Source organism: Streptopelia decaocto, assembly GCF_964273445.1.
Source record: "Streptopelia decaocto genome assembly, chromosome: 31".
NCBI lineage: Eukaryota > Metazoa > Chordata > Aves > Columbiformes > Columbidae > Streptopelia > Streptopelia decaocto.
In genome coordinates, this window is record NC_138686.1 from 95,127 (window position 1) to 113,612 (window position 18,486).

The window sequence follows — 18,486 nt, forward strand, 5'->3', positions numbered from 1 at the left end:
GAGGGGACTGGGGACACTGGGGACACTGGGAGATGAACTGAACTGGGGGGACTGGGGGACACTGGGAGCTGAACTGGGGACACTGGGAGCTGAACTGGGGACACTGGGAGATGAACTGGGGGGACTGGGAGGTGAGTTGGGGGCAACTGAGGGGGCTGGGAGATGAACTGGGGACACTGGGAGATGAACTGGGGACACTGGGAGACGATTGGGGCAACTGGGGGGGGGACTGGGAGGCAACTGGGGACACTGGGGGACACTGGGAGCTGAACTGGGGGGACTGGGAGATGAGTTGGGGCAACTGGGGGGGACTGGGAGGCAACTGGGTACACTGGGGGACACTGGGAAGTGAACTGGGGACACCGGGGGACACTGGGAGCTGAACTGGGGGGACTGGGAGATGAGTTGGGGGCAACTGAGGGGGCTGGGAGCTGAACTGGGGACACTGGGAGATGAACTGGGGACACTGGGAGACGATTGGGGCAACTGGGGGGGACTGGGAGATGAACTGGGGACACTGGGGGACACTGGGAGATGAACTGGGGACACCGGGAGATGAACTGGGGACACTGGGAGATGAGTTGGGGGCAACTGAAGGGGACTGGGAGATGAACTGGGGACACTGGGGGACACTGGGAGATGAACTGGGGACACTGGGAGACGATTGGGGCAACTGGGGGGGGACTGGGAGGCAACTGGGGACACCGGGGGACACTGGGAGATGAACTGGGGACACTGGGAGCTGAACTGGGGACACTGGGAGACGAGTAGGGGCAACTGGGGGACACTGGGATATGAACTGGGGACACTGGGGACACTGGGAGACAATTAGGGGCAACTGGGGGGGACTGGGAGTTGAACTGGGGACACTGGGGGGGACTGGGAGCTGAACTGGGGACACGGGGACACTGGGAGATGAACTGGGGGGACTGGGATGTGAGTTGGGGGCAACTGGGGAGAGCTGGAGGGTTTTGGAGATAACGTGTTTGTGTGTACTGGGTTATACTGGTTTATACTGGTGTGTATTAGGTTGGATTGGTCAGTATTGGATGGTATTGGTCCATACTGGTTTATACTGGTGTATATTAGATTGTACGGGTCAGTATTGTGTTCTATTGGCTCTTACTGGTTTGTACTGGTTTATACTGGTTTATAGGGGTGTGCATTAGATTATATTGGTCAATATTGTATCCTGTTGGATTTATTGATTTGTACTGGTTAGTACTGGTTAGTACTGGTTCATACTGGTGTGTATTACATTATATTGGTCAGTATTGAGTTCTATTGGTTCTTACTGGTTTGTACTGGTTTATACTGGTTTATAGGGGTGTGCGTTAGATTATATTGGTATGTATTGTATCCTGTTGGATTTATTAATTTGTACTGGTTAGTACTGGTTAGTACTGGTTTGTACTGGTTAGTACTGGTTAGTACTGGTTAGTACTGGTTTGTACTGGTTTGTACTGGTTAGTACTGGTTAGTACTGGTTAGTACTGGTTAGTACTGGTTAGTACTGGTTAGTACTGGTTAGTACTGGTTAGTACTGGTTTGTACTGGTTTGTACTGGTTTTGTGGCCCTGTGCAGGTGCCGCCGCCCCCCCCCAAGGCCTGGACCCCCAAACCTGTGGTGGAATACGAGCACCCACTGGGGCCCGACGGCAAGAAAGGTGGGGGGTGGGACACTTTGGGGGGGCTCTGGGTGACTTGGGGGGTCAGTCCCACTTTGAGGGGGGTGTGTCCCACTTTGGGGGGGTCAGTCCCATTTTGGGGGGGTCTGTATCACTTTGGTGGGGTCTGGGGGGTCAGTCCCATTTTGGGGGGGTCTGTCCCACTGTGGGGGGGTCAGTCCCATTTTGGGGGGGTCTGTATCACTTTGGTGGGGTCTGGGGGGTCTGTCCCATTTTGGGGGGGTCTCTCCCATTTTGGGGGGGTCTGTCCCACTTGGGGAGATCGGGGGGGGTCAGTTCCATTTTGGGGGGGGTCTGTCCCACTTTGGGGGGGTCAGTCCCATTTTGGGGGGGTCTGTATCACTTTGGTGGGGTCTGGGGGGTCAGTCCCACTTTGGGGGGGTCTGTCCCATTTTGGGGGGGTCTGTATCACTTTGGTGGGGTCTGGGGGGTCTGTCCCATTTTGGGGGGGTCAGTCCCATTTTGGGGGGGTCTGTATCACTTTGGGGGGGTCTGGGGGGTCTGTCCCACTTTGAGGGGGGTCAGTCCCATTTTGGGGGGGTCTATCGCACTTTGGTGGGGTTGGGGGGGTCAGTCCCACTTTGGGGGGGTCAGTCCCATTTTGGGGGGGGTCTGTATCACTTTGGTGGGCTCTGGGGGGTCAGTCCCACTTGGGGGGGTCTGTCCCACTTGGGGGGGTCTGTCCCATTTTGGGGGGGTCTGTCCCATTTTGGGGGGGTCTGTCCCATTTTGGGGGGGTCTGTATCACTTTGGTGGGGTCTGGGGGGTCTGTCCCATTTTGGGGGGGTCTGTATCACTTTGGTGGGGTCTGGGGGGTCTGTCCCACTTTGGGGGGGTCTGTCCCACTTTGGGGGGGTCTGTCCCATTTTGGGGGGGTCAGTCCCATTTTGGGGGGGTCTATTGCACTTTGGTGGGGTTGGGGGGGTCAGTCCCACTTTGGGGGGGTCAGTCCCACTTTGGGGGTGACCCCCCCTATTTTTGGGGTGCAGCCACGGGGGTGCCGCTGCCCCCCTCCTACAGCCCCCGGTACGTGGAGGCCGCCTGGGCCGGCTGGTGGGAGCGGGGGGGCTTCTTCACCCCCCCCAAAATCCGGAGGGGGGGTCCCCAACGCTGAGCATGGTGCTGCCCCCCCCCAATGTCACCGGCTCCCTGCACCTGGGTCACGCGCTGGGGGTGACATTGCAGGACGCCATTGCCAGATGGTCAGTGGGGGGGGGACACAATATGGGGGGGTCCTGGGGGGTTTATTAGGGGTTGGGGGGGCAGATTTGGGGCATTTTGGGGGGGCTGGGGGTTAAATTTGGGGCATTATTGGAGGTTTATTTGGGGCTGGGGGGGGTATTTGGGTCATTATTGGGGGGTCTGGGGGGTGTATTTGGGGCTGGGGGGGGTAATTGGGGTCATTATGGGGGGTATTTGGGGCATTATTGGGGGGTATTGGGGTTGGGGGGGTTAATTAGGGTCATTATTGGGGTCCTGGGGGGTGTATTTGGGGCTGGGGGGGGGGGAATTGGGGTCATTATGGGGGGTATTTGGGGCAGATTTGGGGCATTATTGGGGTTTATTGGAGGTGGGGGGCAGATTTGGGTCATTATTGGGGGTCCTGGGGGTGTATTTGGGGTTGGGGGGGCAGATTTGGGGCATTATTGGGGGTCTGGGGGGTGTATTTGGGGCTGGGGGGGTAATTGGGGTCATTATGGGGGGTATTTGGGGCATTATTGGGGGGTATTGGAGGTGGGGGGGTTAATTGGGGTCATTATTGGGGCAGATTTGGGTCATTTTGGGGGTCCTGGGGGTGTATTTGGGGTTGGGGGGGGCAGATTTGGGTCATTATTGGGGGTCCTGGGGGTGTATTTGGGGTTGGGGGGGCAGATTTGGGTCATTATTGGGGGTTCTGGGGGATGTATTTGGGTCTGGGGGGGTAATTGGGGTCATTATGGGGGGTATTGGAGGTGGGGGGAGTTAATTAGGGTCATTATTGGGGGTCCTGGGGGTGTATTTGGGGTTGGGGGGGCAGATTTGGGGCATTATTGGGGGTCCTGGGGGTGTATTTGGGTCTGGGGGGGGTAATTGGGGTCATTATGGGGGGTATTGGAGGTGGGGGGGGTTAATAAGGGTCATTATTGGGGGTCCTGGGGGTGTATTTGGGGTTGGGGGGGCAGATTTGGGGCATTATTGGGGGTCTGGGGGGTGTATTTGGGGCTGGGGGGGGTAATTGGGGTCATTATGGGGGGTATTGGAGGTGGGGGGGGTTAATTAGGGTCATTATTGGGGGGTCCTGGGGGTGTATTTGGGGTTGGGGGGGGCAGATTTGGGTCATTATTGGGGGTCCTGGGGTGTATTTGGGGTTGGGGGGTAAATTTGGGGCATTATTATGGGGTCTGGGGTCACCAGGGGGTTTGGGGGGGGGTCGTGGGGGGGTGTCCCCCCCCATTTTTGGGGTCCCCCCCCCATTTTTGGGGTGCCCCGTGGTTTAGGCGCCGCATGCAGGGCTGGACGGTGCTGTGGCTGCCGGGGACCGACCACGCGGGGATCGCCACGCAGGTCACCCCCGTGTCCCCAACGTGTCCCCAATGTCCCCAACGTGTCCCCCTGTCCCCAATGTGTCCCCAATGTCCCCAGTGTGTCCCCAGTGTGTCCCCAATGTGTCCCCATTGTGTCCCCAGGCGGTGGTGGAGCGCTGGCTGTGTCCCCAGTGTGTCCCCAGTGTGTCCCCAGTGTGTCCCCAATGTGTCCCCAGTGTGTCCCCAGTGTGTCCCCAGTGTGTCCCCAACGTGTCCCCAACGTGTCCCCAACGTGTCCCCAGTGTGTCCCCAGTGTGTCCCCAGTGTGTCCCCAATGTGTCCCCAACGTGTCCCCAATGTGTCCCCAACGTGTCCCCCTGTCCCCAATGTGTCCCCCTTTCCACATTGTGTCCCCAATGTGTCCCCAATGTCCCCAATGTGTCCCCAGTATCCCCAATGTGTCCCCCTGTCCCCAATGTGTCCCCCTGTCCAGATTGTGTCCCCATTGTGTCCCCATTGTGTCCCCAATGTGTCCCCAGGTGGTGGTGGAGCGCTGGCTGTGTCCCCCTGTCCCCAGTGTGTCCCCAGTGTGTCCCCAATGTGTCCCCAGTGTGTCCCCAATGTCCCCAGTGTGTCCCCAGTGTGTCCCCAGTGTGTCCCCAGTGTGTCCCCAATGTCCCCAGTGTGTCCCCAGTGTGTCCCCAATGTGTCCCCAGTGTGTCCCCAATGTCCCGAGTGTGTCCCCCGTGTGTCCCCCTGTCCCCCGTGTGTCCCCCTGTCCCCAATGTGTCCCCCTGTCCCCAATGTGTCCCCCTGTCCAGATTGTGTCCCCAACGTGTCCCCAACGTGTCCCCAACGTGTCCCCAATGTCCCCATTGTGTCCACATTGTGTCCCCAATGTGTCCCCCGTCCCCAACGTGTCCTCATGTCCCCAGTGTGTCCCCAGTGTGTCCCCAATGTCCCCAGTGTGTCCCCAGTGTGTCCCCAGTGTGTCCCCAATGTGTCCCCATGTCCCCAACGTGTCCCCATTGTCCCCAGGCGGTGGTCGAGCGCTGGCTGTGGCAGCAGCTGTCCCCATTGATGTCCCCATTGATGTCCCCATTGATGTCCCCAACGTGTCCCCGTGTCCCCAACGTGTCCCCATTGTCCCCAGGCGGTGGTCGAGCGCTGGCTGTGGCAGCACCTGTCCCCATTGATGTCCCCATTGATGTCCCCATTGATGTCCCCAATGATGTCCCCAACGTGTCCCCATGTCCCCCGTGTGTCCCCACGTCCCCAACATGTCCCCATGTCCCCAACGTGTCCCCATTGTCCCCAGGCGGTGGTCGAGCGCTGGCTGTGGCAGCACCTTTCCCCATTGATGTCCCCATTGATGTCCCCATTGATGTCCCCAGTGTGTCCCCAATGTCCCCAGTGTGTCCCCAGTGTGTCCCCATGTCCCCAACGTGTCCCCATTGTCCCCAGGCGGTGGTCGAGCGCTGGCTGTGGCAGCAGCTGTCCCCATTGATGTCCCCATTGGTGTCCCCATTGATGTCCCCATTGATGTCCCCATTGGTGTCCCCATTGATGTCCCCATTGATGTCCCCAATGATGTCCCCAACGTGTCCCCATGTCCCCAAGGTGTCCCCATGTCCCCAATGTGTCCCCATTGTCCCCAGGCGGTGGTCGAGCGCTGGCTGTGGCAGCACCTGTCCCCATTGCTGTCCCCATTGCTGTCCCCATTGCTGTCCCCATTGCTGTCCCCAGTGTGTCCCCATGTCCCCAACGTGTCCCCATGTCCCCAGTGTGTCCCCATGTCCCCAACGTGTCCCCATTGTCCCCAGGCGGTGGTTGAGCGCTGGCTGTGGCAGCAGCTGTCCCCATTGATGTCCCCATTGTGTCCCCAATGATGTCCCCAATGTGTCCCCATGTCCCCAATGTGTCCCCAAGGTGTCCCCATTGTCCCCAGGCGGTGGTCGAGCGCTGGCTGTGGCAGCAGCGGGGGCTGCGGCGCCAGGACCTTCCCCCCGCCCAGTTCCTGGAGGCCGTTTGGGACTGGAAACACCGGTGAGGGGACACGGGGACACCCCATTGTCACCCCACTGTCACCCCATTGTCACCCCCCGTGTCCCCAACCCTGTCCCCAACCGTGTCCCCAGGCACGGGGACCAGATCCTGCAGCAGCTGCGGGCGCTGGGGGCGTCGCTGGATTGGAGCCGCTGCACCTTCACCATGGACCCCGTGAGTGTCCCCAGTGTCCCCAAGTGTCCCCAGTGTCCCCAAGTGTCCCCAATGTCCCCAAGTGTCACTTGTCACCAAAGGGCTTCTCATGGGTGACAACCGAGGGGTTCATGGGGTTGCACCAGGGTGGGATAATCCCCAAATGTGTCCCCAAGTGTCCCCAGGGGTGTCCCCAAGTGTCCCCAGGGGTGTCCCCAAGTGTCCCAAGTGTCCCCAGTGTCCCCAAGTGTCACTTGTCACCAAAGGGCTTCTCATGGGTGACAACTGAGGGGTTCATGGGGTTGCACCAGGGTGGGATAATCCCCAAGTGTGTCCCCAAGTGTGTCCCCAAATGTCCCCAATGTCCCCAGGGATGACCCCAGGGGTGTCCCCAATGTCCCCAATGGTGTCCCCAACGTCCCCAGTGTCCCCAGGGGTGTCCCCAATGTCCCCAATGGTGTCCCCAATGTCCCCAGTGTCCCCAGGGATGACCCCAGGGGTGTCCCCAATGTCCCCAATGGTGCCCCCAATGTCCCCAGTGTTGTCCCCAATGTCCCCAGTGTCCCCAGGGATGACCCCAGGGGTGTCCCCAATGTCCCCCCCAATGTCCCCAGGGGTGTCCCCAATGTCCCCAGTGTCCCCAGGGGTGTCCCCAATGTCCCCAATGGTGTCCCCAATGTCCCCAGTGTCCCCAGGGATGACCCCAGGGGTGTCCCCAATGTCCCCAATGGTGTCCCCAATGTCCCCAGTGTTATCCCCAATGTCCTCAGTGTCCCCAGGGATGACCCCAGGGGTGTCCCCAATGTCCCCCCCAATGTCCCCAGTGTCCCCAGGGGTGTCCCCAATGTCCCCAGTGTCCCCAGGGGTGTCCCCAATGTCCCCAAAGGTGTCACCAATGTCCCCAGTGTCCCCAGGGATGACCCCAGGGGTGTCCCCAATGTCCCCAATGGTGTCCCCAATGTCCTCAGTGTCCCCAGGGATGACCCCAGGGGTGTCCCCAATGTCCCCCCCAATGTCCCCAGTGTCCCCAGGGGTGTCCCCAATGTCCCCAATGTTGTTCCCAATGTCCCCAGTGTTGTCCCCAATGTCCCCAGTGTCCCCAGGAGTGTCCCAATGTCCCCAATGGTGTCCCCAATGTCCCCAGTGTCCCCAGGGATGACCCCAGGGGTGTCCCCAATGTCCCCAATGTCCTCCCCAATGTCCCCAGTGTCCCCAGGGATGACCCCAGGGGTGTCCCCAAGTGTCCCCAATGTCCCCAAGTGTCACTTGTCACCAAAGGGCTTCTCATGGGTGACAACCGAGGGGTTCATGGGGTTGCACCAGGGTGGGATAATCCCCAAATGTGTCCCCAAGTGTCCCCAGGGGTGTCCCCAAGTGTCCCCAGGGGTGTCCCCAAGTGTCCCAAGTGTCCCCAGTGTCCCCAAGTGTCACTTGTCACCAAAGGGCTTCTCATGGGTGACAACTGAGGGGTTCATGGGGTTGCACCAGGGTGGGATAATCCCCAAATGTGTCCCCAGATGTCCCCAGGGGTGTCCCCAATGTCCCCAAGTGTCCCCAATGTCCCCAAGTGTCACTTGTCACCAAAGGGCTTCTCATGGGTGACAACCGAGGTGTTTATGGGGTTGCACCAGGGTGGGATAATCCCCAAGTGTGTCCCCAAATGTGTCCCCAAATGTCCTCAGGGGTGTCCCCAAGTGTCCCCAATGTCCCCAAGTGTCACTTGTCACCAAAGGGCTTCTCATGGGTGACAACCGAGGTGTTTATGGGGTTGCACCAGGGTGGGATAATCCCCAAGTGTGTCCCCAAGTGTGTCCCCAAATGTCCCCAATGTCCCCAGGGATGACCCCAGGGGTGTCCCCAATGTCCCCAATGGTGTCCCCAATGTCCCCAGTGTCCCCAGGGATGACCCAAGGGGTGTCCCCAATGTCCCCAGTGTTATCCGCAATGTCCTCAGTGTCCCCAGGGGTGTCCCCAATGTTATCCCCAATGTCCCCAGTGTCCCCAGGGATGACCCCAGGGGTGTCCCCAATGTCCCCAATGGTGTCCCCAATGTCCCCAGTGTCCCCAGGGATGACCCCAGGGGTGTCCCCAATGTCCCCAGTGTTATCCGCAATGTCCTCAGTGTCCCCAGGGATGACCCCAGGGGTGTCCCCAATGTCCCCCCCAATGTCCCCAGTGTCTCCAGGGGTGTCCCCAATGTCCCCAATGTTGTTCCCAATGTCCCCAGTGTTGTCCCCAATGTCCCCAGTGTCCCCAGGGATGACCCCAGGGGTGTCCCCAATGTCCCCCCCAATGTCCCCAGTGTCCCCAGAGGTGTCCCCAATGTCCCCAATGTTGTTCCCAATGTCCCCAGTGTTGTCCCCAATGTCCCCAGTGTCCCCAGGGCTGACCCCAGGGGTGTCCCCAATGTCCCCAGGGGTGTCCCCAATGTTGTCCCCAATGTCCCCAACGTTGTCCCCAACGTCCCAGGATTTCTCGGGGGCGGTGACCGCGGCGTTTGTCCGGCTGCACCGGGACGGCTTGATCCGGCGCGACCGGCGACTGGTGAGCTGGAGCTGCGCCCTGAGGAGCGCGCTGGCCGACGTGGAGGTGACTGTCCCCAAATGTCCCCAAGTGTCCCCAAATGTCCCCAAAGTGACCCCAAAGTGGCCCCGCAATGGGTGCTGGTGGATGTGGGGGGTGAGAGTGGCTCCAAATGTCACCAAAGTGTCCCCAGAGTGTCCCTAAAGTGTCCCCAGAGTGTCCCCAAGTGTCCCCAAGTTGTCACTAAGGTGTCCCCAAAGGGGCCCTGCGATGTGCATTGGTGGATGTGGAGGTGGGAGTGGCTCCAAATGTCCCCAAAGTGTCCCCAGACTGTCCCCAAATGTCCCCAAACTGTCCCTGCAATGTGCACTGGTGGCCATAGAGGTGAGAATGTCCCCAAAGTGTCCCCAAGTGTCCCCAAATGTCCCCAAAGTGGCCCCGCAATGGGCGCTGGTGGATGTGGGGGGTGAGAGTGGCTCCAAATGTCACCAAAGTGTCCCCAGAGTGTCCCTAAAGTGTCCCCAGAGTGTCCCCAAGTGTCCCCAAATTGTCACTAAAGTGGCCCCAAAGTGGCCCTGCAATGGGCACTGGTGGATGTGGAGGTGGGAGTGGCTCCAAATGTCCCCAAAGTGTCCCCAGAGTGTCCCCAAATGTCCCCAAACTGTCCCTGCACTGTGCACTGGTGGCCATAGAGGTGAGAATGTCCCCAAGTGTCCCCAAGTGTCCCCAAATGTCCCCAAAGTGGCCCCAAAGTGGCCCCGCAATGGGCGCTGGTGGATGTGGGGGTGAGAGTGGCTCCAAATGTCACCAAAGTGTCCCCAGAGTGTCCCTAAAGTGTCCCCAAGTTGTCACTAAAGTGTCCCCAAAGGGACCCTGCAATGTGCATTGGTGGATGTGGAGGTGGGAGTGGCTCCAAATGTCCCCAAAGTGTCCCCAGACTGTCCCCAAATGTCCCCAAACTGTCCCTGCAATGTGCACTGGTGGCCATAGAGGTGAGAATGTCCCCAAAGTGTCCCCAAGTGTCCCCAAATGTCCCCAAAGTGGCCCCGCAATGGGCGCTGGTGGATGTGGGGGGTGAGAGTGGCTCCAAATGTCCCTAAAGTGTCCCCAGAGTGTCCCTAAAGTGTCCCCAGAGTGTCCCTAAGTGTCCCCAAATTGTCACTAAAGTGTCCCCAAACTGTCCCTGCAATGTGCGCTGGTGGCCATAGAGGTGAGAATGTCCCCAAAGTGTCCCCAAGTGTCCCCAAATGTCCCCAAATGTCCCCAAACTGTCCCTGCAATGTGCACTGGTGGCCATAGAGGTGAGAATGTCCCCGAATGTCCCCAAAGTGTCCCCAAACTGTCCCTGCAATGTGCGCTGGTGGCCATAGAGGTGAGAATGTCCCCAAAGTGTCCCCAAATGTCCCCAAATGTCCCCAAAGTGGCCCCGCAATGGGCGCTGGTGGATGTGGGGGTGAGAGTGGCTCCAAATGTCACCAAAGTGACCACAGAGTGTCCCTAAAGTGTCCCCAGAGTGTCCCTAAAGTGTCCCCAGAGTGTCCCCAAGTGTCCCCAAATTGTCACTAAAGTGTCCCCAAAGGGACCCTGCGATGTGCATTGGTGGATGTGGAGGTGGGAGTGGCTCCAAATGTCCCCAAAGTGTCCCCAGACTGTCCCCAAATGTCCCCAAACTGTCCCTGCAATGTGCGCTGGTGACCATAGAGGGGAGAATGTCCCCGAATGTCCCCAAAGTGTCCCCAGACTGTCCCCAAATGTCCCCAAACTGTCCCTGCAATGTGCACTGGTGGCCATAGAGGTGAGAATGTCCCTGAATGTCCCCAAAGTGTCCCCAAACTGTCCCTGCAATGTGCACTGGTGGCCATAGAGGTGAGAATGTCCCCAAAGTGTCCCCAAGTGTCCCCAAATGTCCCCAAAGTGGCCCCGCAATGGGCGCTGGTGGATGTGGGGGGTGAGAGTGTCCCTAAAGTGTCCCCAGAGTGTCCCTAAAGTGTCCCCAAATTGTCACTAAAGTGTCCCCAAAGTGGCCCTGCAATGGGCACTGGTGGATGTGGAGGTGGGAGTGGCTCCAAATGTCCCCAAAGTGTCCCCAGACTGTCCCCAAATGTCCCCAAACTGTCCCTGCAATGGGCACTGGTGGCCATAGAGGTGAGAATGTCCCTGAATGTCCCCAAAGTGTCCCCAGACTGTCCCCAAACTGTCCCTGCAATGTGCACTGGTGGCCATAGAGGTGAGAGTGTCCCTCAAGTGTCCCCAAGTGTCCCCAAATGTCCCCAAAGTGGCCCCAAAGTGGCCCTGCAATGGGCACTGGTGGATGTGGAGGTGGGAGTGGCTCCAAATGTCCCCAAAGTGTCCCCAGACTGTCCCCAAATGTCCCCAAACTGTCCCTGCAATGTGCACTGGTGGCCATAGAGGTGAGAATGTCCCCAAAGTGTCCCCAAAGTGTCCCCAAATGTCCCCAAAGTGGCCCCGCAATGGGCGCTGGTGGATGTGGGGGGTGAGAGTGGCTCCAAATGTCCCTAAAGTGTCCCCAGAGTGTCCCTAAAGTGTCCCCAGAGTGTCCCCAAGTGTCCCCAAATTGTCACTAAAGTGACCCCAAAGTGGCCCCGCAATGGGCGCTGGTGGATGTGGAGGTGGGAGTGGCTCCAAATGTCCCCAAAGTGTCCCCAGACTGTCCCCAAATGTCCCCAAACTGTCTCTGCAACGTGCACTGGTGGCCATAGAGGTGAGAATGTCCCTGAATGTCCCCAAAGTGTCCCCAAACTGTCCCCGCAATGTGCACTGGTGGCCATAGAGGTGAGAATGTCCCCAAAGTGTCCCCAAGTGTCCCCAAATGTCCCCAAAGTGGCCCCGCAATGGGCGCTGGTGGATGTGGGGGTGAGAGTGGCTCCAAATGTCACCAAAGTGTCCCCAGAGTGTCCCTAAAGTGTCCCCAAGCTGTCACTAAAGTGGCCCCAAAGGGACCCTGCAATGTGCACTGGTGGCCATAGAGGTGAGAATGTCCCTGAATGTCCCCAAGTGTCCCCAGACTGTCCCCAAATGTCCCCAAACTGTCCCTGCAATGTGCACTGGTGGCCATAGAGGTGAGAATGTCCCTGAATGTCCCCAAAGTGTCCCCAGACTGTCCCCAAATGTCCCCAAACTGTCCCTGCAATGTGCACTGGTGGCCATAGAGGTAAGAGTGTCCCCTGACTGTCCCCAAATGTCCCTAAACTGTCCCTGCAATGTGCACTGGTGGCCATAGAGGTGAGAATGTCCCCAAAGTGTCCCCAAGTGTCCCCAAATGTCCCCAAAGTGGCCCCGCAATGGGTGCTGGTGGATGTGGGGGGTCAGAGTGGCTCCAAATGTCACCAAAGTGACCACAGAGTGTCCCTAAAGTGTCCCCAGAGTGTCCCCAAGTGTCCCCAAGTTGTCACTAAAGTGTCCCCAAAGTGGCCCTGCAATGGGCACTGGTGGCCATAGAGGTGAGAATGTCCCTGAATGTCCCCAAAGGGTCCCCAGACTGTCCCCAAATGTCCCCAAACTGTCCCTGCAATGTGCACTGGTGGCCATAGAGGTGAGAATGTCCCCAAAGTGTCCCCAAATGTCCCCAAAGTGTCCCCAAAGTGGCCCCGCAATGGGTGCTGGTGGATGTGGGGGGTGAGAGTGGCTCCAAATGTCACCAAAGTGACCACAGAGTGTCCCCAGAGTGTCCCCAGAGTGTCCCTAAAGTGTCCCCAAATTGTCACTAAAGTGTCCCCAAAGGGACCCTGCGATGTGCATTGGTGGATGTGGAGGTGGGAGTGGCTCCAAATGTCCCCAAAGTGTCCCCAGACTGTCCCCAAATGTCCCCAAACTGTCCCTGCAATGTGCACTGGTGGCCATAGAGGTGAGAATGTCCCCGAATGTCCCCAAAGTGTCCCCAAACTGTCCCTGCAATGTGCACTGGTGGCCATAGAGGTGAGAATGTCCCCAAAGTGTCCCCAAGTGTCCCCAAATGTCCCCAAAGTGGCCCCGCAATGGGCGCTGGTGGATGTGGGGGTGAGAGTGGCTCCAAATGTCACCAAAGTGTCCCCAGAGTGTCCCTAAAGTGTCCCCAAGCTGTCACTAAAGTGGCCCCAAAGGGACCCTGCAATGTGCACTGGTGGCCATAGAGGTGAGAATGTCCCTGAATGTCCCCAAGTGTCCCCAGACTGTCCCCAAATGTCCCCAAACTGTCCCTGCAATGTGCACTGGTGGCCATAGAGGTGAGAATGTCCCTGAATGTCCCCAAAGTGTCCCCAGACTGTCCCCAAATGTCCCCAAACTGTCCCTGCAATGTGCACTGGTGGCCATAGAGGTAAGAGTGTCCCCTGACTGTCCCCAAATGTCCCTAAACTGTCCCTGCAATGTGCACTGGTGGCCATAGAGGTGAGAATGTCCCCAAAGTGTCCCCAAGTGTCCCCAAATGTCCCCAAAGTGGCCCCGCAATGGGTGCTGGTGGATGTGGGGGGTCAGAGTGGCTCCAAATGTCACCAAAGTGACCACAGAGTGTCCCTAAAGTGTCCCCAGAGTGTCCCCAAGTGTCCCCAAGTTGTCACTAAAGTGTCCCCAAAGTGGCCCTGCAATGGGCACTGGTGGCCATAGAGGTGAGAATGTCCCTGAATGTCCCCAAAGGGTCCCCAGACTGTCCCCAAATGTCCCCAAACTGTCCCTGCAATGTGCACTGGTGGCCATAGAGGTGAGAATGTCCCCAAAGTGTCCCCAAATGTCCCCAAAGTGTCCCCAAAGTGGCCCCGCAATGGGTGCTGGTGGATGTGGGGGGTGAGAGTGGCTCCAAATGTCACCAAAGTGACCACAGAGTGTCCCCAGAGTGTCCCCAGAGTGTCCCTAAAGTGTCCCCAAATTGTCACTAAAGTGTCCCCAAAGGGACCCTGCGATGTGCATTGGTGGATGTGGAGGTGGGAGTGGCTCCAAATGTCCCCAAAGTGTCCCCAGACTGTCCCCAAATGTCCCCAAACTGTCCCTGCAATGTGCACTGGTGGCCATAGAGGTGAGAATGTCCCCGAATGTCCCCAAAGTGTCCCCAAACTGTCCCTGCAATGTGCACTGGTGGCCATAGAGGTGAGAATGTCCCCAAAGTGTCCCCAAGTGTCCCCAAGTGTCCCCAAATGTCCCCAAAGTGGCCCCGCAATGGGCGCTGGTGGATGTGGGGGGTGAGAGTGGCTCCAAATGTCACCAAAGTGACCACAGAGTGGTCTTAAAGGGACCCCAAAGTGTCCCTAAAGTGTCCCCAGAGTGTCCCTAAAGTGTCCCCAAATTGTCACTAAAGTGGCCCCAAAGTGGCCCTGCAATGGGCACTGGTGGCCATAGAGGTGAGAATGTCCCCGAATGTCCCCAAAGGGTCCCCAGACTGTCCCCAAATGTCCCCAAACTGTCCCTGCAATGTGCACTGGTGACCATAGAGGGGAGAATGTCCCCGAATGTCCCCAAAGTGTCCCCAAATGTCCCCAAAGTGACCCCAAAGTGGCCCTGCAATGGGCGCTGGTGGATGTGGGGGTGAGAGTGACTCCAAATGTCCCTAAAGTGTCCCCAGAGTGTCCCTAAAGTGTCCCCAAGTTGTCACTAAAGTGTCCCCAAAGGGACCCTGCAATGTGCATTGGTGGATGTGGAGGTGGGAGTGGCTCCAAATGTCACCAAAGGGTCCCCAGACTGTCCCCAAATGTCCCCAAACTGTCCCTGCAATGTGCACTGGTGGATATGGAGGTGAGCGTGTCCCTAAAGTGTCCCCAAGTGTCCCCAAATGTCCCCAAAGTGGCCCCGCAATGGGCGCTGGTGGATGTGGGGGTGAGAGTGGCTCCAAATGTCACCAAAGTGACCACAGAGTGTCCCTAAAGTGTCCCCAGAGTGTCCCCAAGTGTCCCCAAATTGTCACTAAAGTGTCCCCAAAGTGGCCCTGCAATGGGCACTGGTGGCCATAGAGGTGAGAATGTCCCCGAATGTCCCCAAAGGGTCCCCAGACTGTCCCCAAATGTCCCCAAACTGTCCCTGCAATGTGCGCTGGTGGCCATAGAGGTGAGAATGTCCCCGAATGTCCCCAAAGTGTCCCCAAACTGTCCCTGCAATGTGCACTGGTGGATATGGAGGTGAGCGTGTCCCCAAAGTGTCCCCAAGTGTCCCCAAATGTCCCCAAAGTGGCCCCGCAATGGGCGCTGGTGGATGTGGGGGGTGAGAGTGGCTCCAAATGTCACCAAAGTGTCCCCAGAGTGTCCCCAAATGTCCCCAAATTGTCACTAAAGTGTCCCCAAAGTGGCCCTGCAATGGGCACTGGTGGATGTGGAGGTGGGAGTGGCTCCAAATGTCCCCAAAGTGTCCCCAGACTGTCCCCAAATGTCCCCAAACTGTCCCTGCAATGTGCGCTGGTGGCCATAGAGGTGAGAATGTCCCCGAATGTCCCCAAAGTGTCCCCAAACTGTCCCTGCAATGTGCGCTGGTGGCCATAGAGGTGAGAATGTCCCCGAATGTCCCCAAAGTGTCCCCAAACTGTCCCTGCAATGTGCACTGGTGGCCATAGAGGTGAGAATGTCCCCGAATGTCCCCAAAGTGTCCCCAAACTGTCCCTGCAATGTGCGCTGGTGGCCATAGAGGTGAGAATGTCCCCAAATGTCCCCAATTGTCCCCAAACTGTCCCTGCAATGTGCACTGGTGGACATGGAGGTAAGAGTGTCCCCAAAGTGTCCCCAGCTGTCCCCAATGTCCCCAGGTGGAGTGGCGGGCGCTCTCGGGCCCCACGTCCCTGCGTGTCCCCGGGTGTCCCCAACCTGTCACCTTCGGCGTCCTCGTCACCTTCGCCTACCCCGTGGAGGGAACGGACGGTGAGTGGCCCCCAAGTGTCCCCAGGTGTCCCCATGTCCCCAGGTGTCCCCCATGTCCCTGAGTGTCCCCAAATGTGTCCCCAGACCTGGAGGTCCCTGTCGCCACCACTCGTCCCGAGACCATCCTGGGGGACGTGGCCGTGGCCGTGAACCCCAGTGACCCCCGCTACACGGTGAGGGGCGGGGCTTGGGAGGCAGGGGGGCGGGGCTTGGGAGGCAGGGGGCAGGGCTTAGGAGGCAGGGGGCGGGGTTTGGAGGCAGGGGGCGGGGTTTGGGGACAGTGGGTGGGGTTTGGGGACAGTGGGCGGGGTTTGGAGGTGGAGGGCGGGGTTTGGGGACAGTGGGCGGGGTTTGGAGGTGGAGGGTGGGGTTTGGGGACAGGAGGCGGGGCTTTGGGACTGGGGTTGGGAATAAGGGGGCGGGGCTTGGAAAAGGGGGTGTGGCTTGGAAAAGGGGGTGGGGCTTAAAAACAAGGGGCATTGCTGCTGTGAAAGGGGTGGGGTTTGGAGACAAGGGGATAAGGGGGCGGGGCTTCCAGAGGGTTTGGAGATGGGGCGGGGGTTGCGAGAATGGGCGTGGCTTGGGAAAAAGGGGGCGTGGCTTAAAAACAAGGGGCATTGCTGCTGTGAAAGGGGCGGGGTTTGGAGACAAGGGGATAAGGGGGCGGGGCTTCCAGAGGGGGTGGGGTTTGGAGACAGGGGCGGGGGTTGTGAGAAGGGGCGTGGCTTGGGAAAAAGGGGGCGTGGCTTGGGAAAAAGGGGGCGTGGCTTAACAAGGGGCATTGCTGCTGTGAAAGGGGCGGGGTTTGGTGACAAGGGGATAAGGGGGCGGGGCTTCCAGAGGGGTGGGGTTTGGAGATGGGGCGGGGCTTGGAAGAGGGGGCGTGGCTTGGAAAGGGGGCGTGGCTTAAAAGCAAGGGGCATTGCTGCTGTGAAAGGGGCGGGGTTTGGAGACAAGGGGGCGTGGTCTGGAGACAAGGGGGGCGGGGTTTGTTCAGTGGTTGTGTTTCTTGGGAAGGGGTGGGGTTTGGAGATGGGGGCGTGGCCTTGGGGGGGGGAAGAGACCTGGCTGGTCTTAAAGGGGCAGTGTGGAGTGGGCGGGGCTTCTGAAGGGGGTGGGGCTTGCACTGACCCCGCCCCCTGCAGCACCTGCATGGGCGCCGCCTGCGTCATCCAATCACGGGGCAGCTGCTGCCGCTCATCACCGACCCCAGTGTGGAGCCCGACCGGGGAACTGGTGACACTGGGGACACCGGGGACAGTGGGGGGACACTGGGGATGGGGGGAACTGGGGACACTGGGGGGAAACTGGGGACACTGGGGATGGGGGGAACTGGGGACACTGGGAACAATGGGGATGGGGGGAACTGGGGACACTAGTGACAATGGGGATGGGGACATTGGGGACAGGGGGACACTTGGGGACATGGGGACATGTGGACAGGGGGACAAGGGGGGACAGGAGGACACTTGGGGACATGGAGGAACACACAGGGAACGGGGACACTGAGGACAAGGGGACACCGGGGACAGGAGTGACAGGGGTGTCCCCATGGCCCAGGTGCAGTGAAGGTGACAGTGACGGGGTGTTGAGGTGACAGGGATGTCCCCATGTCTCCCTGTCCCCACGTCCCCAACATCCCCATATCCCCCCGTGTCCCCATTATCCCCATTGTCCCCATGCCCCCATTATGTCCCAGGTGCGATGAAGGTGACAGTGGCAGGGGTGTCCCCATTGTCCCCCTGTCCCCATTGTCCCCATGTCCCCATTGTCCCAGGCGCGGTGAAGGTGACAGGCCTGTCCCCATTGTCCCCATATCCCTATTGTCCCCTTGTCCCCATTATCCCCATCATCCCTATGTCCCCATTGTCCCCATATCCCCTTGTCCCAGGTATGGTGAAGGTGACAGGGATGTCCCCATTGTCCCCATGTCCCCCTGTGTCCCTATATCCCTATTATCCCCCTGTCCCCATTGACCCCAATGTCCCCATTGTCCCCATATCCCCCTTACCCCTATATCCGCCTTGTTCCCATTATCCCCATCATCCCTCTGTCCCCATTGTCCCCATATCCCCTTGTCCCAGATATGGTGAAGGTGACAGGGATGTCCCCATCGTCCCCATGTCCCCCTGTGTCCCTATATCCCTATTGTCCCCATTGTCCCCATGTCCCCATATCCCCATGTCCCCCGTGTCCCTATATCCCTATTGTCCCCATTGTCCCCATGTCCCCATATCCCAATGTCCCCCTGTGTCCCTATATCCCTATTATCCCCAATGTCCCCATTGTCCCCAATGTCCCCATTGACCCCAATGTCCCCATTGTCCCCAGGTGCAGTGAAGGTGACAGGGATGTCCCCATTGTCCCCATGTCCCCATATCCCCATATCCCTATGTCCCCCGTGTCCCTATATCCCTATTGTCCCCATTGTCCCCATGTCCCCATATCCCAATGTCCCCCTGTGTCCCTATATCCCTATTATCCCCAATGTCCCCATTGTCCCCAATGTCCCCATTGTCCCCAATGTCCCCATTGTCCCCAATGTCCCCATTGTCCCCAGGTGCGGTGAAGGTGACCCCCGGTCACAGTCCCCAGGACCTGCTGCTGGCCCGTTCCCACGGGCTGCCCGTTGTCACCGTCATCGGGGACGATGGCACCTTGTGTCCCCCAGACCGGGGCTGGCTGCAGGTACCGCCCCCCAAAGTGTCCCCAAAGTGTCCCCAAAGTGTCCCCATGTCCCCA

General features: G+C 59.0%; 1 protein-coding gene across 1 annotated transcript in view; it reads left to right on the forward strand.

Moving 5' to 3' along the window:
• The first annotated feature begins 1,591 nt into the window (after positions 1-1,591).
• The window catches only part of LOC309450869 (valine--tRNA ligase, mitochondrial-like), a 39,417-nt gene continuing 22,522 nt past the window's right edge, over positions 1,592-18,486 (forward strand). The window contains exons 1-10 of the mRNA XM_082074042.1: positions 1,592-1,667; positions 2,678-2,890; positions 4,166-4,232; positions 6,141-6,238; positions 6,331-6,412; positions 8,861-8,980; positions 15,633-15,744; positions 15,829-15,917; positions 16,890-16,980; positions 18,305-18,432. Coding sequence (XP_081930168.1) covers positions 2,805-2,890; positions 4,166-4,232; positions 6,141-6,238; positions 6,331-6,412; positions 8,861-8,980; positions 15,633-15,744; positions 15,829-15,917; positions 16,890-16,980; positions 18,305-18,432 — 873 coding nt within the window. The 5' untranslated portion in view covers positions 1,592-1,667; positions 2,678-2,804. The remainder of the gene's footprint in view (positions 1,668-2,677; positions 2,891-4,165; positions 4,233-6,140; positions 6,239-6,330; positions 6,413-8,860; positions 8,981-15,632; positions 15,745-15,828; positions 15,918-16,889; positions 16,981-18,304; positions 18,433-18,486) is intronic.